The 24576-nt window shown below is 44.9% G+C and overlaps 1 protein-coding gene across 1 annotated transcript in view; it reads left to right on the top strand.

Moving 5' to 3' along the window:
- The window catches only part of LOC128695719 (tubulin beta-1 chain-like), a 109923-nt gene extending 89747 nt beyond the window's left edge, over positions 1-20176 (top strand). The window contains exons 5-8 of the mRNA XM_070093317.1: positions 17230-17537; positions 18750-19056; positions 19278-19421; positions 19599-20176. Coding sequence (XP_069949418.1) covers positions 17230-17537; positions 18750-19056; positions 19278-19421; positions 19599-19661 — 822 coding nt within the window. The 3' untranslated portion in view covers positions 19662-20176. The remainder of the gene's footprint in view (positions 1-17229; positions 17538-18749; positions 19057-19277; positions 19422-19598) is intronic.
- The last annotated feature ends 4400 nt before the right edge of the window (positions 20177-24576 follow it).

Below are 24576 nucleotides of genomic sequence, written 5' to 3'. Positions count from 1 at the left end.
ACAGCGAGAAGAATCACCGTCACTGGACATAAATAAAGTACTTGAAGAGACTCTGCCCACTATGGGGGAAGAGGATGTAGCGGCGTCTTTAGTGAAGGCACTGGATGTTTTGTTAGACGAGTCGATCGTCAACCGTGTGGAGGATCCAGGTGCAATTTTGGGATCGGTTGAAAATCATGGTGAGGCGACGGATGGAAGCATTGAGTCTAGTGTGTCGCATGGTATGACGGTAAATGTAGCAGAAGTGGAGGTGCATCACGATAGTACTAAAGAAATCCCAATGCAGGTGGAGGGTAGGACGCGAAAGCGAACTGCGACCCCATCAGACTCAGACGACGTGCTTACTCCTGCCCAAAGGCCAGGAAAAAAGTCTTGGGCGGATGTACAGAGGACAGGGAACAGTGAATCCACGAAACAAGGGTTTATCAAGGTGATTCCCAAAAAAGGGGGGAGGGATAGAGGTGGTGTAAAATGTATAAGTGAAAAGTCTATACCTAGAACTAAAGGAAAACCCCATTAATTGACTTTAAGGTTTTGACAATAAATATTAACGGTTTGAGATCTGAGCGGAAGCGAAAGTGGTTTAATGAATTTTTGGTGCGTCTAGATGTGGATGTGGTATTTATCCAAGAACACAATTACAGAATTGGATATGAGTTAGAAATGGATGGTTATGATGTGTATATGGAATATGCGACGAGGTTAAAAGGAGGCGTCGCCATTCTGGTAAAGGAAAATAGCCCGTTTGTAGTACGGCATAGTGAAAGGGGGGAGGGGAGAGTGATTAGGGTGGATGGTTTATGGGGTAGAGTACACATAAGTTTTGTATGTGTATATGGGCCGGCCGAGGGAGATGTACGACTTAAAACTCATTTTGTACAAGATGTATTAGTATATTATCTACGTAGTTTACCAAATGTAGCGATAATAGGGGGCGACTGGAATTGTGTAATACGACGAAAAGATGTGGAGCCTCGAGGAGCGGGTTGTTGCTTGGGATTCCTGGGAGATTTATTGACGAGTGTGGGTTTAATGGATGTGTGTGGGGGGGGTGGCATGGTGGAGCATACTTTTATTAGACGAGATTATGCGGCGAGATTGGATAGAATGTACGTGTCTAGTGCGATTACAGTGCGGAGAGTGAATGTGATAAATGTGGTTTTTTCGGATCACAGAGGAGTTGTAATGGATGTAGATATTGAGGGTGTGCCTAGAAGGGGTCCATCTTTTTGGAAATTAAATGTAAAGTTATTGAAGAGGGAGGAAAGTCTTTTGTCTTTTGGGCATATGTGGGAACGCCTTGTGGTTGAAGCACCTGGAGATGTGGATTTGGTTAATTGGTGGGAAACGATAGCCAAAAAGCGAATTAAGGAATATTATATTAGTCAAGGAGTGAGATATAGTCAGTTACAATATGGTTTCCAACGATATTTAGAGGGGCAGTTGCGCGACTGCTATGTACAAGCGAATGCTAATTATCCTGTTATAGAAATTGAAAGAATTAAGGAGCAACTACGAAATTTACAAAACGAAAGGTTTGATGGGGAAAGGCTTAAGGGTGGAATCGAAGAGGTTTTGTGGGGAGATCGGCCGTCGGCGTGTGTGTTGAGGAATCAACACAGACGTCGCAAAGCAATGGAGTTAATGGGGTTGAATGTTCAGGTAGGTATGCAGGGGTATAGAGTGAATCAGGTGTTGACGACGACGGAGGGTATGAGTGGGTATATAGATGCTTGGGTTAAATTGAAAACGCAAAGTGTGGGAATAAGTGAAATTGCATTGCAGTCAATCGGTAGGTTTGTGCAGTGTGAGCTGGAGGAGCATGATCGTTTGATGTTGGGAGGGCCGATAACGGAGTGTGAGACTTGGGAGGCTTTATCTGGGGCGCAATTGGGTAAGGCGCCAGGAATTGATGGGTTGCCCAGCGACTTTTATCTTCAAAATTGGAACGTTTTAAAGGGGTTTTTGGTACGTTTATTCAATATAATGAAGCGGGATGGGGTTTTAGGGGAACAACAAAGGTTGGCTGTGGTCGTCCTAGTTCCTAAAGGCGAGCCATTAACGGTTAAAGATTATCGTGCAATCTCGTTATTATGTGGTGACTATAAAATTTTTGGAAGGATCTTGGCTAACAGAATAAAAAAAGTCCTGGGCAGAGTGATTGACAAGGGACAATATGGGGTGCCGGGCAGGTCTATGTATGTAGGTCACGGTATGATTAGAAGTTTTATTGAAGAAAGAGTAAGATTAGGAAGGGGGGGGGTATTGGCTATAGATTGGGAGGCGGCATATGATAGTGTGGAACGGGAGACGTTATGGAAGATCATGAGATGGCAGGGGTTTGGGGCGTAAATTATATCATGGGCCAAATTAATGTATCAGGAGGCAACCTTGCGTGTGCAGGTGAATGGGAGGTTGGGAGATCGAATTCAGATGGGAAGGGGTTTGCGTCAAGGTTGTCCCCTTTCACAAATTTTTTTTGCTTGTTTTCAAGATCCCTTTTATAGAGGGATAAGGGTTTTATTGGAAGCAAAGGGGATGGGTAATGTAAGGGATGGGGGAGCGGGCATTGTTGGATATGTCGACGATACGACGATTTTGGTGAGAGAAAACATGGATTTGATTCGGGTAGAAACGTTAGTGAAAGTTTTTGAAAAGGCTTCTGGCATGACGATCAACATGGGGAAAACAAAGTATATGAATCTTGGAAAAGGGTCACGTGAGGACGGAATGGTTGCTGAAAGGTGGAAAAGGGTGGACCAAATAAAGATATGTGGGATCGTTTATGTAAATGATATCAAGTTAGCACAGCAAATAAATTCCGTGCGTATCGTTGATAGTGTTCTGAAGCGTCTTAGTGGGTTAAGAGCTGCTAATTTAAGTTTGCAACAAAGGGTGATTACAACGAATGTGCTATTATATAGTAAACTATGGCATGTTACGGTAATATTTCCGATACTTCGTTGTGAGTTAAAAAGGCTACAAAAAAGTGTTTTTAGATTCATTTGGGGAACAGGGAGCGAATGGTTAAGTAGAGCGGTTGTCACACTCCCCGTTGGCCGTGGAGGGCTGGGTCTTATAGATGTCGAAAAGAGGATAATAAGTATGTATTTAAAACATAGTTATAAGCGGGAGGGAGGGGTGAAAGGAGACGGTCTTCATAGGATACATCAGGATATGCGACGGTGGTGGGGGGGTAGGGAGTTCATGATAGGTGAGGCAATGTTACGGGTATTTATAAACGTGAGGGAACCTTTACATATTAAATTGAGAAATCTTGATAGGGCAGATGGTAAGGCTTTGGTAGCGGCGGTAGAAGGAGTTTATCCGATGTATGATTGGCGTAATATTTGGGGGCGTTTAAACAAATTGCGTTTAAAACCTAAAGTCAGAGAAGTTATGTATAGATTTTTACATGGAATATTGCCGTCAGGAATGGTTTTATTCTATAAGAGAATACGAGAGGATGGGGAATGCAAGGATTGTGGTGGATTGGCGACTATTTATCATACGGTGTATTTTTGCGATTGTATTGGGTAAGGTTTTAAGGTTAGTGGGGGGAGGGGGTTTGCAGGTCTTGAGGGTTTTAAGTTTAGATATAACTGGGGTGAATAAAAGGGTTGAGAATGCGATTGGGTATATGATTACGGATTATATATACATGATGTGGGCTATGAGGGAGGCGGACGTGCGTGCAAGAATTAATGCGTTGGCAGCAACTTTTTATAGGACACAGTGTAGGAATAAAGGGGTGTATGGAGGGAGATGGGAGAGAGATTTTAGTGAGGGTTATCGAAATTTCACATTAAGGGATTTATGGGATTTGCAAAGTGGGTAAGGGGACACAACGGGCTATTTTCCTAGACATGGGTGTGAGCATGGAGAGCTGTTTATAAGGATGTATAATTGAGTTTTGATATCTATGGGCAATATGGTTATTGCCCCGAGGGTTTCAGCAACTAAAAAGTTATCATTTAGAAATGTGTTGCACTACGATTGCATATTATCATTTATCATGCATAAATCATTTCAAGGACTTTATGATGAAAATTTTCAATGACTCAAATATGTTATAGGTGTCTTTAATGATTTTGATTCAATTGTAATTGTTTAAAAAAAAAAAAAAAAAAAAAAAAAAAAAATTCCTAGCATAAGCTACTGGTTCTTATTTTATGTTATATTTTATGCTGTGTTACAGTCTGCTTTTCAGTAATATTATATTACATGTAACTACTTGCATCATTTTTTTCTTAGTTCCGCTGAGATGTAAAATTTCACATCGTAGTTTTGTTTTGTTATATTGGATGTTTTTGTGACTTTTAGTATTATCCTGTTTCCTTCTTTGTATCCTAAATACCTATGTATGTTAAGATCTTGTGATAATCGCCTAAATTAATGTTTGAGTATCGTGGTGCTCTGTTAAGCACCTGAGATCTTAGATTTAGTCTCGCATACGTGTGTTGACAGGCAGAAACCTCACCTATGTGTGCTTGTGTATGTGTGTCATTGTGCGTGTTTAGTTTTTTTTTTATATCTCTTGTTTTATTGTACAATCTTTATAATTTCCAGTGTTTGATGTTTTGTATAAGTAACCTTGTTAGAGATGTTCTTTAACAAATAAAACAATATCACTGTAATGTATAGTGTTGAGTGTGAGTGTATATTCACTGTAATATACAGTGTGTTGTGTGTGAGAGTGTATTACCATTGTAATATACAGTGTGTTGTGTGTGTGTGTATTACCACTGTGCAGTATGGTATCAATATTATGTTTCGGGTTAAGTGAAATTCTAGTGCAGTAAGCTTTTGTCGTGTATCTTTTTAATATATTTCTGCTATTTGTATCGCACTGTTTTAAATAAAATATAAAAAAAAAGTTCTCCTTTGAAAGTACATTAGCAGTCCACATATGTGGCTAATGTAGATCACAAATTGTATTTACGCCGCCATCAGCCTGTGTCGAGTTGCTTGCTGCAAGCATCGACAGCCTGGTTAACATGACTTTATCCATTAACAAGGCTTTATTCTTTAACAAGACTGTCCGAGACAAAGCCGAAGGGGCGATGTACAGGTAACTACAGGTATATATGGAGGGCTCTTAATACAGTCAACAATATTAGTCTCAGACTCTCAGTTTGATAATGGATTTTAGTTTAACATTTTTATTATGCACCCCATACCCGTGGTGTGGGTGGTAGTCACCCCATACCCATGGTGTGGGTGGTAGTCACCCCATACCCATGGTGTGGGTGGTAGTCACCCCATACCCATGGTGTGGGTGGTAGTCACCCCATACCCGTGGTGTGGGTGGTAGTCACCCCATACCCGTGGTGTGGGTGGTAGTCACCCCATACCCGTGGTGTGGGTGGTAGTCACCCCATACCCGTGGTGTGGGTGGTAGTCACCCCATACCCGTGGTGTGGGTGGTAGTCACCCCATACCCGTGGTGTGGGTGGTAGTCACCCCATACCCGTGGTGTGGGTGGTAGTCACCCCATACCCGTGGTGTGGGTGGTAGTCACCCCATACCCGTGGTGTGGGTGGTAGTCACCCCATACCCGTGGTGTGGGTGGTAGTCACCCCATACCCATGGTGTGGGTGGTAGTCACCCCATACCCATGGTGTGGGTGGTAGTCACCCCATACCCGTGGTGTGGGTGGTAGTCACCCCATACCCATGGTGTGGGTGGTAGTCACCCCATACCCATGGTGTGGGTGGTAGTCACCCCATACCCGTGGTGTGGGTGGTAGTCACCCCATACCCATGGTGTGGGTGGTAGTCACCCCATACCCATGGTGTGGGTGGTAGTCACCCCATACCCATGGTGTGGGTGGTAGTCACCCCATACCCGTGGTGTGGGTGGTAGTCACCCCATACCCGTGGTGTGGGTGGTAGTCACCCCATACCCGTGGTGTGGGTGGTAGTCACCCCATACCCGTGGTGTGGGTGGTAGTCACCCCATACCCATGGTGTGGGTGGTAGTCACCCCATACCCATGGTGTGGGTGGTAGTCACCCCATACCCATGGTGTGGGTGGTAGTCACCCAATACCCATGGTGTGGGTGGTAGTCACCCCATACCCATGGTGTGGGTGGTAGTCACCCCATACCCATGGTGTGGGTGGTAGTCACCCCATACCCATGGTGTGGGTGGTAGTCACCCCATACCCATGGTGTGGGTGGTAGTCACCCCATACCCATGGTGTGGGTGGTAGTCAAAAGATTACAGAGGTACGTAATAGTTGTGATAGGTGAACAGGTTACACTGGTAATGAAGTATTTACATGTTTATATCTGGTTACAATCGTAATGAGTCGTTTATGCAGACATGGATTAGGTCATAAATAGAACGTAAGGAATATGTAAAAAACCTGGGAATAATTATGTCAGCGAACCTTTCTTTTAAAGACCATAACAAGACAAAGATCACGACAGCCAGGAAGATGACGGGGTGGGTACTGAGAACTTTCAAAATAAGGGAAATAATGTCGATGGTGACACTCTTCAAATCGCTAGTGCTCCCTCACTTAGAATATTGCTCAGTGCTGACGGCCCCGTTCAAAGCAGGAGAAATATCGGAGCTGGAACAAATACAGAGATCGTTAACGGCTCACATTGAGTCAGTAAAGCACCTAAACTACTGGGAACGCCTTCAAGTCTTGAACATGTACTCACTGGAGCGGAGGAGAGATACATGATAATATATACCTGGAAAGTACTGGAGGGCTTGATCCCAAATCTGCACCCTGCCATAACAACATACTGTAAAATAAACCCAGTGAGGAGCAGGGGTGCGGTGGGGACAATAAGGGAACACTGTATCAACATCCGGGGTCCCAGACTATTCAACATCTTACCAGAAGATATCAGAAACACGGCTGTGATGGATATGTGGGGCAGCGGGCCTCCACCAGCAACAGCCTGGTTGACCAAGCAAGCACCAGACGAGCCTGGCCCATGGCCGGGCTCAGATTAACTCAGATTAACTCTCAAAACTCTTCAAAGGTATATCAAAGGTATACACACAAATAAAAGTTTAAGTAGTAATGCGTTGTTTACAGTGGACAAAGTCAGGGTATTTTTCCAGAAAAGTTGGTAACATACCACTGTGGATAAAATACTTTGATATTTCTTGAACATTGATAATGGAGGTGGCTGGCTAATGTCAGTAAGCTGTGAGAGGACACAACACCGCGGTCACCTGGTATTGATAAATCAGACACATGTGCAACACTTGGGTATCTTTAATGAGGAAACGTTCCGCCACACAGTGGCTTCATCAGTCGACCTATACATTTGTCCACATTGGACAAATGTGTTACCACCTACGACTGATGCACCTCTTCTGCCTACAGTATATAAGCAACTTCCTCGCACATATGCTGTATTCTTTTCAAGATTGATGGACTGATTACATCGACTCAAGGTTGAGGGACTGATTACCTCAAACTCCTCCTGTTTTTCACGATTCTCCTTTGTATGGACTGATAAAGCCACTGTGTGGCGAAACGTTTCCTCATTAAAGATACCCAAGTGTTGCACATGTGTCTAATTTATCAACTTGTCGGTTATCTGAACCATTCATCTACAAGTCATATGGTATTACGAACACAGGTACAAATGAAAGGCTTGTAGTCCCTGGCCGTAAGCCAAGTTACCAGCTAAGGTAGGAACTAAGAGTAATAAAGACGTAGACAAACACCAAGGGTAGTTTTCTGAGTCCCTGAATATTTCCACCAGGAATATTTGCAGTATTTGCAGCAAGTGTAATAGAGTAGTAGTGTAGGCAGATACCATATTTTATCCACAGTGTCTTAAGTTTTCTATTTAATCACTTCAGTTACCTGAATTTAATATCTGTATGCTCCATAACCTGTGTCAGTATAGAGTAAGAATTAGTATTAGTCTGCCCGAAATGCCTAGGCATGCCAGTGGCCTTCTTTGTAATTATTGTTTCATAATATGTAAACTACAAATTATAATTCATATATTATAATATGTAAACCCCATATTGTAATCTTACAGAGAAATAAACAGGCGCTCCCTTTACAGGCGACGGAAAAGAATAACAGAGCGGCTAAAAGAGGTCAATATATCTGAAATGCGTAGGGAGACACTGGTCAGAGAAATAGCAAGCATCGAACTTAAGCTAAAAGAATCCTTTAGGAGTCAGGAATCGCGGGAAGAACTAAAAGCCATAAATGAAATCGAAAGAAACCCAAAGTATTTCTTCTCCTATGCCAAATCAAAATCGAGAACAACGTCCAGTATTGGGCCCCTACTTAAACAAGATGGGTCCTACACAGATGACAGCAAGGAAATGAGTGAGCTACTCAAATCCCAGTATGACTCAGTTTTTAGCAAGCCGCTAACCAGACTGAGAGTCGAAGATCAAAATGAATTTTTTTATGGGAGAGCCACAGAATTTGGTTAACACAAGCCTATCCGATGTTATCCTGACACCAAATGACTTCGAACAGGCGATAAATGACATGCCCATGCACTCTGCCCCAGGACCAGACTCATGGAACTCCTTGTTCATCAAGAACTGCAAGAAGCCCCTATCACGAGCCTTTACCATCCTATGGAGAGGGAGCATGGACACGGGGGTCGTCCCACAGTTACTAAAAACAACAGACATAGCCCCACTCCACAAAGGGGGCAGTAAAGCAACAGCAAAGAACTACAGTCCGATAACACTAACATCCCATATCATAAAAATCTTTGAAAGGGTCCTAAGAAGCAAGATCACCACCCATCTAGTAACCCATCAGTTACACAACCCAGGGCAACATGGGTTTAGAACAGGTCGCTCCTGTCTGTCTCAACTATTGGATCACTACGACAAGGTCCTAGATGCACTAGAAGACAAAAAGAATGCAGATGTAATATATACAGACTTTGCAAAAGCCTTCGACAAGTGTGACTATGGCGTAATAGCGCACAAAATGCGTGCTAAAGGAATAACAGGAAAAGTCGGTCGATGGATCTATAATTTCCTCACTAACAGAACACAGAGAGTAGTAGTCAACAGAGTAAAGTCCGAGGCAGCTACGGTGAAAAGCTGTGTTCCACAAGGCACAGTACTAGCTCCCATCTTGTTCCTCATCCTCATATCTGACATAGACAAGGATGTCAGCCACAGCACCGTGTCTTCCTTTGCAGATGACACCCGAATCTGCATGACAGTGTCTTCCATTGCAGACACTGCAAGGCTCCAGGCGGACATCAACCAAATCTTTCAGTGGGCTGCAGAAAACAATATGAAGTTCAACGATGAGAAATTTCAATTACTCAGATATGGTAAACACGAGGAAATTAAATCTTCATCAGAGTACAATACAAATTCTGGCCACAAAATAGAGCGAAACACCAACGTCAAAGACCTGGGAGTGATCATGTCGGAGGATCTCACCTTCAAGGACCATAACATTGTATCAATCACATCTGCTAGAAAAATGACAGGATGGATAATGAGAACCTTCAAAACTAGGGAAGCCAAGCCCATGATGACACTCTTCAGGTCACTTGTTCTATCTAGGCTGGAATATTGCTGCACACTAACAGCACCTTTCAAGGCAGGTGAAATTGCTGACCTAGAAAATGTACAGAGAACCTTCACGGTGCGCATAACGGAGATAAAACACCTCAATTACTGGGAGCGCTTGAAGTTCCTGAACCTGTACTCCCTGGAACGCAGGCGGGAGAGACACATGATTATATACACCTGGAAAATCCTAGAGGGACTAGTACTGAACTTGCACACGAAAATCACTCACTACGAAAGCAAAAGACTTGGCAGACGATGCAACATCCCCCCAATGAAAAGCAGGGGTGTCACTAGCACGTTAAGAGACCATACAATAAGTGTCAGGGGCCCGAGACTGTTCAACTGCCTCCCAGCATACATAAGGGGGATTACCAACAGACCCCTGGCAGTCTTCAAGCTGGCACTGGACAAGCACCTAAAGTCGGTTCCTGACCAGCCAGGCTGTGGCTCGCACGTTGGTTTGCGTGCAGCCACCAGTAACAGCCTGGTTGATCAGGCTCTGATCCACCAGGAGGCCTGGTCACAGACCGGGCCGCGGGGGCGTTGACCCCCGGAACTCTCCAGGTAAACTCCAGGTAATATAAATGTTATAGTAAATGAAAGAGCAGAGTGAGTTTGCTCACTGCCATTGGCTTATAAGTTATAGTTCAAAGAAAAGTAGCCAGTATTTGTAATCAGCCATAGCAAGTGAGAGACTGACTCCAGACGAGGGGTATGGGTATTACATATGTCAGTTCGTCTGGACTCAGCCACTTACCCTCTTCAAGGAGGGCTCCTTGGCATGGTGAAGAGGCTCTTGGTCTGCGGAATTAGCCCTGTCGGTCTTCTTCCTCAGACCGAACCTAATTACCCCCCATTCTCCCCTCCCCTATCCCATCCTCCCCATCCTCCCCTTTTTCCATTCCTCCTCCTCCTCACCCCTCCCTTTTGCCCTTCCTCTTTTTGGCCTTTGGGATTTCTCCCACAGGCGCGCTAGTTCCTAGGTAGGGGAAAGGACACCGGGGTCCATCTCATTCCGTTGAGGTTCTTGGCAGTGGCGTAGTTTGCCGTGGAATCTGGATTGCCTGGGGATGTCCTGATCCCTCTCCGGTATCCCGGAGTAGCTTTGGGTGTCTTTCGGGCGACGGGTATATCTCTGGAAGCCACCTTTCGGATTCCGGGGGTGGTGGCCGAAGGAGGTATGCTTTGTGGCGGATATCCGGCCGCCCTCTCTTTTGTCCACCGAGGTAGCTCGGCAGATGTGAGGTTGCTATCCCGGATTGCTGGTTTACTGGCATGAAGGGTAGGGTATGGCACGGGTTCCATGCTGCATCTGCGCTACTAGCGGTGTTGAGGTCCTCTTGGGCGCGGAGGGAGATTTCCGGCCCTTTCATTCCTCCTGGGAACTATTCCTCCCCGCTCCCCCCTTTTTTTATTCTTTTTTTCTTTTTTTCTTTTCTTCTTTCTTTTTTTTTTCTTAAAAACAAAAAGCAAAGGAGTAACCTAACCATGGCAGCCCTAGTCCATGAACCCACTACCGCCGGGCCCCTTCTTGATACCGCACCCCATTCTGACCCTGCCTTGTGTTTAGACCACTCTTCGGACACTCCTGATGCCCCTGTACCTCTTGCTGGTGCTGTTTCCTCACCCGCTTCAGGTACCAGGGCTTCGACTGACTCCTTCGATTTTTCTGAACTCCGCTCTCCTTTGACTATGCTTCCGGCTTCTCCCTGTACGGTACGGCAATTTTCGAATCGCCCGCCCATTTCACGCCGGACCAACTCCGGTCCTACTCCTAAATGCCAACGTCAATCTCCTGATGATGCTCCTTCGTTACCTTCCCATTCTACTCGGAAAAGACCGACACGTCAAGCACTCCCTCTCCACGCTCAGTTTCGGACCACACAATGGACTAAATTCTTTACTTTAAGACCGACTTCTTCTTCTGCCTACCTTTCTGACCATAGTATTGGCAAAGCGCTCCTGCGTCATGTTGGTAGAGATATTTCATTTCATGCTCTCAAGAGTGGTATGACATCGTCACTGTCCAGAATGCTACCCAAGCTCATGATCTTTCTCTCCTTTCGAATATCGATACTACTCCTATCACTATTGAAAAACATCTTTCTCTCAATTCTTGTAGTGGTACTGTCATTCTGCCCCATACCATAGTCCAACAGAATTTCCAGTCATGTGGCAATGACATTTTTGAACAGCTGGAACTCCAGGATCTCCCAATCCTCAAAGTAGACACTTATGTCCTTCCTGCCCGGGGGCGGAGACGTTTCCCTTGCAATGTGGCTCATTTAACTTTTGACAGCCGAGAACTCCCGTCCTCTGTATATGTCGCGGGACATCGGTTACAAGTTCGAAAGGTGATACCTACACCGCAACAATGTAGAAATTGCTGGCGTTTTGGTCACCCAGCGAAATATTGCAGATCTATGGCCGAATGCCCAGTCTGTGGTGCCGACGACCATTCTAATACATCTTGCAGTCAACCTCCATCTTGCCTTAATTGTAATGAAGCTCACCCTTCGTACTCCCGCCGTTGCCAGGTCTACTTAAATGAACGTGAAATCCGTTGCCTCAAAGAGGCAGAAGGTCTCCCTTATGCTATGGCAGTTACTCATCTCCGCTTCCAAGGGAGACTACCCCGTGTTTCTTATTCTCGTGTTTCCAAACATCCCCCCACTTCTGGGGTACCATCTTCTGCAGCCTCCTCTGTTGTTACCCCTGGCATAGCCACTACGGCATCTAATCCTTTTGCTGTCCTTGGCTCTGACGTCCCGACTACAACTCAGTCTGTTCTCACATCTTCGCGTCCTTCCTCACAAGCCCCAGTATCGACAAGACCTCGTACGACACCTAATACCAATCGCCCCTCTACTCAGAAGTCCAAAAAATCCACATTGCTCAAATCTTCTTTGCCCCTTCCTTCCCTTCTTCCACCTCCACACTTTACCTTTCCAGTCTCTGTACCTAGTTCTTCCCCTCTCTCTGGCTCTATTACAAGTGTGGAGATTCACCCTCTTCCTCGTACTATGCCTTCCACCGCCGTCCCCTCCCAAGTTTCTCCCTCTTCTGCCACCTCCCAGGTTTCTGCCTCTTCTGTCCCCCCCCACACTTCATCTCCAGTCCCTTACACTCTTCCTTCCCCCTCTACTCTGGTACAGTCCATTACTGTCCCAATCTTTACTCACCCTCCTCCTTCTATCTCCAATATGGTCTCCCATACATCTTTGAATTCAGAAACACTTGAAGCCATTTCAGAATATATTGCAGAGACTAAACCTTCAATGGACACTGATTCACTTCCTGTTCCTTCTCTTCCCTCTCCTCCATCTTCACAACCCCATTCTTCGCAATGCTCCATTCCTTCGCTACTTGAACGTCTTCCAATGCCACCACATGTTGACTTTTCTAACCCCTCTAGTCCATAGGTGCCTTTACCTACAGATTCCTGATATTTTCTTCATCGCCAATCATGGCCTATTTACAGTGGAATATCTGCGGCCTCAGGGGTAATCGGGGTGAGCTTCAGATGTTGCTTTCCAGGTTTTCCCCTGTTGGTGCTTGCTTACAAGAACCAAAATTACACTCGGCTGTTTTCCAACCTATCTCAGGCTATAATTTATTGTATTCTTCGGATCCTTTCTCAGATGGGACCTTTAATGAAAGTGCCCTTCTTCTACACAATGATATTCCGTACTGTCAACTATTTGTCCATACCTCGCTGCATTACACTGCAGCCCGTATCCACTTGAATAAGTGGTTTACAATATGTTCTTTATATCTCTCTCCTTCTCGAGCATTTTCTATCCCAGACTTTGCCTTTCTTGTTTCATCCTTACCACCACCACTTCTGTTACTTGGTGATTTTAATGCCCACCATTTCCTCTGGGGGGGGGTCTCATTGTGACTCACGTGGCATTCAGTTGGAGGCTTTTCTCGCCTCTCACCCCCTCCATGTTTTAAATACGGGTACTCCCACCCATTTTGATCCTCGTACTCATACTCTCTCTTGCATCGATCTATCAGTCTGCTCTTCCTCCACTGCACTAGACTTCACCTGGTCTGTTCTACCAGACTTACATGACAGTGATCATTTTCCGATCATTCTTACTTCTCCTTCCCATTCACCACCTTTCCGTAGCCCTCGCTGGCAATTTGATCGGGCAAATTGGGATCTTTACTCACACCTCACTGCTTTTAGTGAAGTTCCTTCTTCATCCTCCATTGATGAGCTCCTACACATCTTCTCGACGTCAGTTTATACCGCAGCTTCTCATTCTATACCCCAAACCTCAGGCAGGCATTCTCAGACGTGCGTGCCTTGGTGGTCTCCTGCTTATGCTCGTGCAGTACGTTTGAAACGTGCTGCATGGGGCAGGTACCGGTACAATAGAACCACTGAGAGACTTCTTGATTTTAAGCAGAAGCGTGCGATCGCTCGCCGTGTCATCCGTGAAGCTAAACGCACTTGTTGGTGAGACTATGTTTCCACCATCACCTCTGCTTCTTCTATGAGTGCAGTCTGGAAAAAAGTAAAGAAATTGAGTGGTAAATACTCTCCTGACCCGGCTCCTGTTCTATGGGTCGCTGGTGTTGAGGTAGCAAACCCTCTCGACGTTGCCATTGAACTTGGCACACATCTGAACCGTATTTCCCGAGGACTCCATCTATGCCCCTCGTTTCTTTCCTCAAAGTCTGCCAGAGAGTTAGAACCCTTGGACTTTTCTTCTCTCAGAGAAGAACAGTATAATGTGCCTTTTACACTTCAAGAACTGGAGGCAACGCTCTCAGCTTGCCGATCATCGGCAGCTGGCCTTGACGACATTCATATTCGTATGTTACAACATTTACATCGGTCAGCCCTTGTAGTCCTCTTACACCTCTTCAATCTTATTTGGGCACAAGGAGTTCTTCCCCAGCTGTGGAAATCTGCCATTGTTCTCCCTTTCTGCAAACCGGGTACTACAGGACATGATGCCTCCCACTATCGCCCCATCGCTCTTACTAGTGCAGTTTGCAAAGTGATGGAACGTCTCGTAAATCGACGTTTAATGTGGTATTTAGAGACACACAACAGTCTCTCCGCTAGTCAATATGGCTTTCGTAAGGGTCGTTCTACCATAGACCCCTTACTACGCTTGGATACGTATGTTCGTAATGCCTTTGCGAATAATCACTCAGTTATTGCCATATTTTTTGACCTTGAGAAGGCATATGACACAACTTGGAGGTATAATATTTTGGCCCAGGCCCATTCCTTAGGCCTCCGAGGCAATCTACCATCCTTCCTTAAGAACTTTTTAACTGACAGACATTTCCGTGTTCGAGTCAATAATGTTCTTTCCCCGGACTTCGTCCAAGCTGAAGGTGTCCCTCAGGGATGTGTTCTAAGCACAACACTTTTTCTCCTTGCTATAAATGATTTGGCCTCTGTTCTTCCACCCAATATTTGGTCATCACTCTATGTTGATGACTTCGCTATTGCTTGTGCAGGCGCTGACTGTCATCTTATTGCAGTTTCTCTCCAGCATGTGGTCGACCGTGTTTCCACTTGGGCCACCACGCATGGGTTTAAATTTTCAAGTACCAAAACTCACCAAATTACTTTCACTAGACGCTCTGTTATCTCCAATCATCCTGTGTATCTCTATGGCTCCCGTATCCCCAAACGTGATACAGTCAGGTTTCTAGGCCTTCTCTTTGACCGTCGGTTATCCTGGAAACCTCACATAACCTCTCTGAAGGCAACTTGTCACAGCCGGCTAAACCTTCTTAAAACCCTTGCTCATCTTTCCTGGGGAGCTGATCGTCGAACTCTGCTTCGCCTACATTCAGCCCTCGTTTTATCGAAACTCGATTATGGTGACCAGATTTATTCCGCGGCCTCTCCTGCTACTCTCTCTAGCCTTAACTCTATCCATCACCAAGGATTACGTTTGTGCCTTGGTGCTTTTCGCTCTTCCCCTGTTGAGAGCCTCTATACAGAAGCGAATGTTCCATCCTTGTCTGATCGCCGTGATGCCCATTGCCTTCGCTACTATGTACGCTCTCACGATCTACACAATCCTTCCATTTATAGAATGGTCACCGATATTAGTAGACATTCTTTATTCGTTCGCCACCCCTGTTTGCTCCGTTCCTTTTCTCTTCGCCTACATTCACTCTTTTTGTAGCATCTCACTTTTCCCTACCCCCCTGGGAAGTTCCAGCTGTTCGGGTCTGTTCTTTCTCACTCCCTTGCTCGAAAGCTCAACTGCCTACGGTGGCTTCCCGCTCTCTTTTTCTTGATCACTTCCACTCCCATTCTCATGCCACCGCTGTGTACACAGATGGCTCCAAGTCTTCAGACGGCGTCGGATTCGCAGCAGTGTTTCCGGACAGCGTCGTGTGGGGACATTTACTATCTTCAGCTAGCATTTTTACTGCTGAACTGTATGCCAGTCTTGCAGCACTTATTCGTATCGCATCTATGCCTGTGTCATCATTTGTAGTAGTCTCAGACTCCCTTAGTGCTCTACAGGCTATTCGAAAATTTGATACATCTCATCCCCTAGTTCTCCGTATCCAACTTTGGCTACGCCGTATCTCTTCCAAACATAAAGATATTGTTTTTTGTTGGGTCCCTGGTCATGTCGACGTACAGGGCAATGAACAGGCAGACACTGCTGCGCGGTCAGCAGTACATGACCTACCAATTTCCTATCGAGGTGTTCCATTTCTGGACTATTTTGCTGCAATAGCTACCCACCTTCGCACCCGTTGGCAACAACGTTGGTCAACTCTGCTCGGTAACAAACTTCATTCTATTAAACCGATCATAGGTTACTGGCCGTCTTGTCATCAGTGCCGAGGTTGGGAGACCACTCTCTCCCGCCTTCGCATTGGTCACACTCGTCTTGCTCATGGGTATCTCATGGAGAGGCACCCTGTTCCTCTCTGTGAGCAGTGTCAAGTTCCAGTATCGATTAGCCACATTCTGTTAGACTGCCCTCTCTATCAACGAGCACGCAGAATTTACCTCCAACGTCGTCTTCGTTCTACTACTCTCTCTTTACCTTCCCTTCTTACTGATGGACCCTCCTTTAATCCTGACTCTCTCATTGACTTCTTGACAACGACTGATTTACTCCACAAACTCTGATGATACTTTTCGCACTCCCCTCAGGCCTTTCTAGTTCAGTCTCTTGCTGCCCTTTACCCTTTCACCATCCACTGCCCCGCTGTTATCCGTAACCTATTACTCATCCATCTCCCTTTTGCCACCTGATGCCCTCGCTTCCTTCCTGCCCTGCAGCGCTGTATAGTCCTTGTGGCTTAGCGCTTCTTTTTGATTATAATAATAATAATAATAATAATCAGCCACTTACCCTGACTGGTTGATGTTTAATACTGGCAGCCATTCACAGTACAGGTCAAGGCCCCTACAACTCACAGCCAAACTACCAGCTTGTCTGATTATAATTATAGGAAATACAAGAAGTGGGTGTGTGATGTACAGTGAATTGTATGTGACATACTCAGTGTACGCCACACACTGCCACTTGTGCACCTGTCTTAAGTTTCTGTTAATGTTAGCAGATTTTCTTGAATATTCTCTATTTACTGTTAGGTATTTTGGTCTCACAATTTGTTTATAAAAATCTGAGCTTTTAATTTAATGGTACAGTTTAGTTGAATTACTTTGCAGGTTTCTGATACAGTGGTGGAGCCTTACAATGCTACTCTCTCCATTCATCAACTTATTGAAAACACTGATGAAACCTATTGTATTGACAACGAAGCTCTCTATGACATCTGCTTCAGGACCCTGAAGCTCGCTACTCCAACTTACGGTGATCTCAACCACTTGGTCTCCCTCACTGTGTCTGGGATAACTACCTGCTTGCGCTTCCCTGGCCAGTTGAATGCTGACTTGAGGAAGCTGGCCGTCAACATGGTACCTTTCCCTCGGCTTCACTTCTTCATGACAGGCTTTTCACCACTCACGGCTCGAGGGTTTGTATTAACACTCTTTGGAGGTCATCATTATTTACTTTTTAATTTGGGCTATTATTGGATGTTGATCCTCGGCGGGACTCAGGCGAATTAGGTTAGGTTAGGTTAGATTAGATTAGGTTAGGTTAGGTTAGGTTACATTAGATTATTCTTGGTTATTTTAGTTAGGTTAAGATTTTCCTCATAATACAATATTGTACAATTTAAACCATATTTCATCACTGAAATATATTGAGGAGAAACATACAAGTATTATCTTAATTTGTTTTTAATATAAATATGTGCCAAATATTATGCGAGGATGGAGAAGTAGATAAATTCTAAACTAACAGTTAAATTAGAATGTGTAAACATACTGTGTATATGAATACAAAAAAATTAGGTAGGCATTGGGATCAAAAGAGGCGGATGGCTTCTGTAATTCACCTCCAAGAACCTTGGTTACCTAGTTGATCCTCCTTCCTAAGGGTTAGTTTACAACTCACGAGATCGTGATAACATATTATTATATTATAATCATGGGGAAGCGCTAAACCAGTAGGATTATACAGCGCCTGGGGGGGATGGAAGGTATTCAGGCTTAATTCAGGGAACTGGAGCACATATGCGTAATAACATGATTACAAACACACCACAGAACTGGTGGGGATTGAACCCATGGTATGTGAGTCCTGAAACTCACTGAACAGTGCGTTCAAACATCACTTGTTCGGTGGTTTGTTTGGTTTATAACTCAAGAACGCCTCATCCAGTCAGCTTCAAATTTTCTAGGGTAAGGTTCCAGTATTGTTTATCTTTTTCTTATCTTATTCACTTTATATTTACATGCAAATATATTTTTGAAGGAGACACTTGTGCAACATTTGGGACTCTTTATTGAGGAAACGTTTCACCAGCCAGTGGCTTCTTCAGTCCAATACAAAGAACGGTGGAAAAATAGGAGGGTTTGAGGTAATCAGTCCCTCAGCCTGGAATCAATATGTTCAGTCCATTAATCTTGATGGTTGAAGAGTGCTTTCTTCAAGACTCCAGGTTGAGGGACTGGTTACCTCAAACCATCCTCTTTTTCCCACGTTATTTGTATTGGACTGAAGAAGGTATAAGCTGGCTGAACGTTTTCCCAGTAAAGATTCCAAAATGTTGCATAAGTGTCTCATTCTTCAGTTTGTCAGTTTTCTAAACCTTTTACATCGCAGTGTGTTTTACTTTCAGTAATCAGAAGTTCCAGGCACTGTCAGTACCTGAGTTGGCAACGCAGATGTTTGACTCCAAGAATATGATGGTGGCATGCAACCCAAGCAATGGTCGCTACCTCACTGTAGCTGCAATGTTCCGCGGTCGTATGTCCATGAAGGAAGTAGATGAACAGATTGTGAACATGCGAAACAAAAGAGCCTCGAACTTCGTGGAGTGGATCCCCAACAACGTGAAGACTGCCGTCTGTGACATACCTCCTCGGGGACTTAAAATGTCTGGCACCTTCGTGGGCAACTCTACCGCCATCCAGGAGTTATTTAAGGTCAGTATCCCCTTAAGTCACACACATGCAAAAACAAGTGGTAATGCTTTACACTGCGCAAGGTCAGGATATTTTTCCTGAATGGTTTGTAATATACCACTGTGGATAAAATACTTTGACAGTTCTTGAACATTTTTTGATAGCTAAACTCGCGACTTAGAAACATTTCCTTCAATGAATAACAATTTGCTGTGTATAACAGATGTTTGTGTTCCCCACAGCGCATCGGTGCTCAGTTCACCGCTATGTTCCGGCGTAAAGCTTTCCTACACTGGTACACTGGTGAAGGTATGGATGAGATGGAGTTCACTGAGGCAGAGTCCAACATGAACGACCTGGTCTCTGAGTACCAGCAGTACCAGGAAGCTAAGAATGATATTGATGACTACGATGATGACTATCTGCAAGACTCACAGCATGGTGGTTACTACGAGGAACAGGAAGAGGAGGAGGAGCACCATCAGCAGCACCAACATCAGCAGGAGGAGGAGGAGGAGGAGGAGGAGCCGCAGCACGAGGAGGAGACGCATCACGAGGAGGAGGCGCAGCAGGAGGAGGAGGCGCAGCAGGAGGAGGAGGTGCAGCAGGAGGAGGAGGAAAACTGATGTGTCATTCACGTGAATATGAGGAGGAGGAGGAGTAGCAGGAGGAGGAAAACTAAAGTGGTACTCATACGAGGATAAAGAAAAGGAGGAGCAGCAGGAGGAGAACTGAAGTGTTACTCATTCGAGGATAATGAAGAGGAGGAGGACGACCAGGAGAAGAGCTGAATTATTATTCATTCGAGGATGGGGATGAGAGGTTGAGTATAACTCGTACTAGGATGAGGATTAAGAAAAGAAATGAAGTAGAGCTTGTGTAAGATAAGGAGGAAGAGTAGACATGAAGTAATACTCGAATGAGGATGATGAGGAGAAGCGAAGTAATACTCGTATGAGGACGAGGTGTTGAGGTGAATACTGGTGCGTGAGTACTGGCCCAGTATTTACTATTGGTGGTAGTAACATGGGCGAGGGTGACCTGCCTAGCCAGCTGGCAACACTGAAGCCATGTTTGATGTGACGGATATTAAAACAACAGCTATTTGGTATTCCTGCTTGTGGAAATATATGCTCGCTCTCTCTCTAATACTCCTGGAGTTTACCTGGAGTTTACCTGGAGAGAGTTTCGGGGGTCAACGCCCCCGCGGCCCGGTCTGTGACCAGGCCTCCTGGTGGATCAGCGCCTGATCAACCAGGCTGTTGCTGCTGGCTGCACGCAAACCAACGTACGAGCCACAGCCCGGCTGATCAGGAACTGACTTTAGGTGCTTGTCCAGTGCCAGCTTGAAGACTGCCAGGGGTCTGTTGGTAATCCCCCTTATGTGTGCTGGGAGGCAGTTGAACAGTCTCGGTCCCCTGACACTTATTGTATGGTCTCTTAACGTGCTAGTGACACCCCTGCTTTTCATTGGGGGGATGGTGCATCGTCTGCCAAGTCTTTTGCTTTCGTAGTGAGTGATTTTCGTGTGCAAGTTCGGTACTAGTCCCTCTAGGATTTTCCAGGTGTATATAATCATGTATCTCTCCCTCCTGCGTTCCAGGGAATACAGGTTTAGAAACCTCAAGCGCTCCCAGTAATTGAGGTGTTTTATCTCCGTTATGCGCGCCGTGAAAGTTCTCTGTACATTTTCTAGGTCGGCAATTTCACCTGCCTTGAAAGGTGCTGTTAGAGTGCAGCAATATTCCAGCCTAGATAGAACAAGTGACCTGAAGAGTGTCATCATGGGCTTGGCCTCCCTCTCTTTGAAGGTTCTCATTATCCATCCTGTCATTTTTCTCTCGATTGATCAATGTTATGGTCTCCTCATAATCTCCACACGTACGCTGAACATGTTACAGTGTTCTCAGTGCTACAGGAACACTATTTCTTATCTTCCACTAACTCTATCTTCCATGTTAACGCTTCTTTCCACCCTCAGCTTCTAATGTCTTACTCCTCAGTCTAACCTCTAATACTCCACTCTAACCTCTAGCAGTTCAATCAAACCTCTAGCACTTCAGTCCTAATCTGACACTACTCAAATGTCTAACACTAACCTCTACCACTTCAATCTAGCCTCTAACACTACTCTAGCCTCTAACATTACTCTAACCTCTAACACTGGTCTAATATATGACACTTCACTCCATGCTAAGACAGTTCCTTCAACCAATGTTCAGACTCTCAGTTCCTTCAACCAATATTCAGACTCTCAGTTCCTTCAACCAGTGTTCAGACTCAGTTCCTTCAACCAATGTTCACTCTCAGTTCTTTTAACCAATGTTCAGACTCTCAGTTCTTTTAACCAGTGTTCAGACTCTCAGTTCTTTTAACCAGTGTTCAGACTCTCAGTTCTTTTAACCAATGTTCAGACTCAGTTTTTTTCTTAACCCACGTTGAGACTCAGTTCCTTTAACTTATTCTCACTTTCTCATTTCTTGAGTTAGCCATAAAACGTCAATATTTCTGAGAGAAAACTTTCACTGAAAGTCATACCTTTCTGTATAATAAGCTACATAGTCTATAAGCCACATTTCATAAAACTGTACCGGCAACTCTGTAAAATACGTCGTACGGACCCCCATTATATATTAAATACATACGTTGCTTTTTTATTAATCCCTCAGTCAACAGTTAGTGTAACATCTTTATTATGCACCCCATAACAGTGGCGTCGTAATGGGATGGCGGACCGCCCCGGGTGACACCATAGAGCCTCTGAAGAAGGTGACACTAATGCACAAAACAGTGCTACACCAACATAAGAGAAAAATTCTTCACTTCTATATAGCCTATATGATTACAGAGAACAAATAGGCTTATATATTTACCTGGAGTTTACCTGGAGAGAGTTTCGGGGGTCAACGCCCCCGCGGCCCGGTCTGTGACCAGGCCTCCTGGTGGATCAGCGCCTGATCAACCAGGCTGTTGCTGCTGGCTGCACGCAAACCAACGTACGAGCCACAGCCCGGCTGATCAGGAACTGACTTTAGGTGCTTGTCCAGTGCCAGCTTGAAGACTGCCAGGGGTCTGTTGGTAATCCCCCTTATGTGTGCTGGGAGGCAGTTGAACAGTCTCGGGCCCCTGACACTTATTGTATGGTCTCTTAATGTGCTAGTGACACCCCTGCTTTTCATTGGGGGGATGGTGCATCGTCTGCCAAGTCTTTTGCTTTCGTAGTGAGTGATTTTCGTGTGCAAGTTCGGTACTAGTCCCTCTAGGATTTTCCAGATGTATATAATCATGTATCTCTCCCTCCTGCGTTCCAGGGAATACAGGTTTAGAAACCTCAAGCGCTCCCAGTAATTGAGGTGTTTTATCTCCGTTATGCGCGCCGTGAAAGTTCTCTGTACATTTTCTAGGTCGGCAATTTCACCTGCCTTGAAAGGTGCTGTTAGAGTGCAGCAATATTCCAGCCTAGATAGAACAAGTGACCTGAAGAGTGTCATCATGGGCTTGGCCTCCCTAGTTTTGAAGGTTCTCATTATCCATCCTGTCATTTTTCTAGCAGATGCGATTGATACAATGTTATGGTCCTTGAAGGTGAGATCCTCCGACATAATCACTCCCAGGTCTTTGACGTTGGTGTTTCGCTCTATTTTGTGGCCAGAATTTGTTTTGTACTCTGATGAAGATTTAATTTCCTCATGTTTACCATATCTGAGTAATTGAAATTTCTCATCGTTGAACTTCATATTGTTTTCTGCAGCCCACTGAAAGATTTGGTTGATGTCCGCCTGGAGCCTTGCAGTGTCTGCAATGGAAGACACTGTCATGCAGATTCGGGTGTCATCTGCAAAGGAAGACACAGTGCTGTGGCTGACATCCTTGTCTATGTCGGATATGAGGATGAGGAACAAGATGGGAGCTAGTACTGTGCCTTGTGGAACAGAGCTTTTCACCGTAGCTGCCTCGGACTTTACTCTGTTGACGACTACTCTCTGTGTTCTGTTAGTGAGGAAATTATAGATCCATCGACCGACTTTTCCTGTTATTCCTTTAGCGCGCATTTTGTGCGCTATTACGCCATGGTCACACTTGTCGAAGGCTTTTGCAAAGTCTGTATATATTACATCTGCATTCTTTTTGTCTTCTAGTGCATTTAGGACCTTGTCGTAGTGATCCAGTAGTTGAGACAGACAGGAGCGACCTGTTCTAAACCCATGTTGCCCTGGGTTGTGTAACTGATGGGTTTCTAGATGGGTGGTGATCTTGCTTCTTAGGACCCTTTCAAAGATTTTATGATATGGGATGTTAGTGCTATTGGTCTGTAGTTCTTTGCTGTTGCTTTACTGCCCCCTTTGTGGAGTGGGGCTATGTCTGTTGTTTTTAGTAACTGAGGGACGACCCCCGTGTCCATGCTCCCTCTCCATAGGATGGAAAAGGCTCGTGATAGGGGCTTCTTGCAGTTCTTGATGAACACAGAGTTCCATGAGTCTGGCCCTGGGGCAGAGTGCATGGGCATGTCATTTATCGCCTGTTCGAAGTCATTTGGCGTCAGGATAACATCGGATAGGCTTGTGTTAATCAAATTTTGTGGCTCTCTCATAAAAAATTCATTTTGATCTTCGACTCTCAGTCTGGTTAGCGGCTTGCTAAAAACTGAGTCATATTGGGACTTGAGTAGCTCACTCATTTCCTTGTTGTCATCTGTGTAGGACCCATCTTGTTTAAGTAGGGGCCCAATACTGGACGTTGTTCTCGATTTTGATTTGGCATAGGAGAAGAAATACTTTGGGTTTCTTTCGATTTCATTTATGGCTTTTAGTTCTTCCCGCGATTCCTGACTCCTAAAGGATTCTTTTAGCTTAAGTTCGATGCTTGCTATTTCTCTGACCAGTGTCTCCCTACGCATTTCAGATATATTGACCTCTTTTAGCCGCTCTGTTATTCTTTTCCGTCGCCTGTAAAGGGAGCGCCTGTCTCTTTCTATTTTACATCTACTCCTCCTTTTTCTTAGAGGAATAAGCCTTGTGCATACATCGAGTGCCACCGAGTTAATCTGTTCTAGGCATAAGTTTGGGTCTGTGTTGCTTAGTATATCTTCCCAGCTTATAATATCGGTTAGGACTTGGTTTACTTGGTCCCACTTTATGTTTTTGTTATTGAAGTTGAATTTGGTGAATTCTCCCTCGTGACTAGTCTCATTTTGTCGGTCTGGGGCTCCACGCATACATGTCTGAACCTCAATTATGTTGTGATCTGAGTATATTGTTTTTGATATGGTGACATTTCTTATCAGATCATCATTGTTAGTGAAGATGAGGTCTAGTGTATTCTCCAGTCTAGTAGGCTCTATTATTTGCTGGTTTAAATTGAATTTTGTGCAGAGATTTAAAAGCTCGTGTGAGTGTGAGTTTTCATCAGAGCTGCCTCCTGGTGTTATTACTGCAACAGTATTATTTGCTATATTCCTCCATTTTAGGTGCCTTAAGTTGAAATCCCCCAGGAGCAAGATGTTGGGTGCAGGAGCTGGAAGATTTTCCAGACAGTGGTCAA

The sequence above is a fragment of the Cherax quadricarinatus genome, chromosome 42 (assembly GCF_038502225.1).
Source record: "Cherax quadricarinatus isolate ZL_2023a chromosome 42, ASM3850222v1, whole genome shotgun sequence".
In the NCBI taxonomy this organism is placed as follows: Eukaryota; Metazoa; Arthropoda; class Malacostraca; order Decapoda; family Parastacidae; genus Cherax; species Cherax quadricarinatus.
The sequence above is the reverse complement of the archived record's forward strand: the minus strand, read 5'-3'. Positions and strand labels throughout refer to the sequence as shown.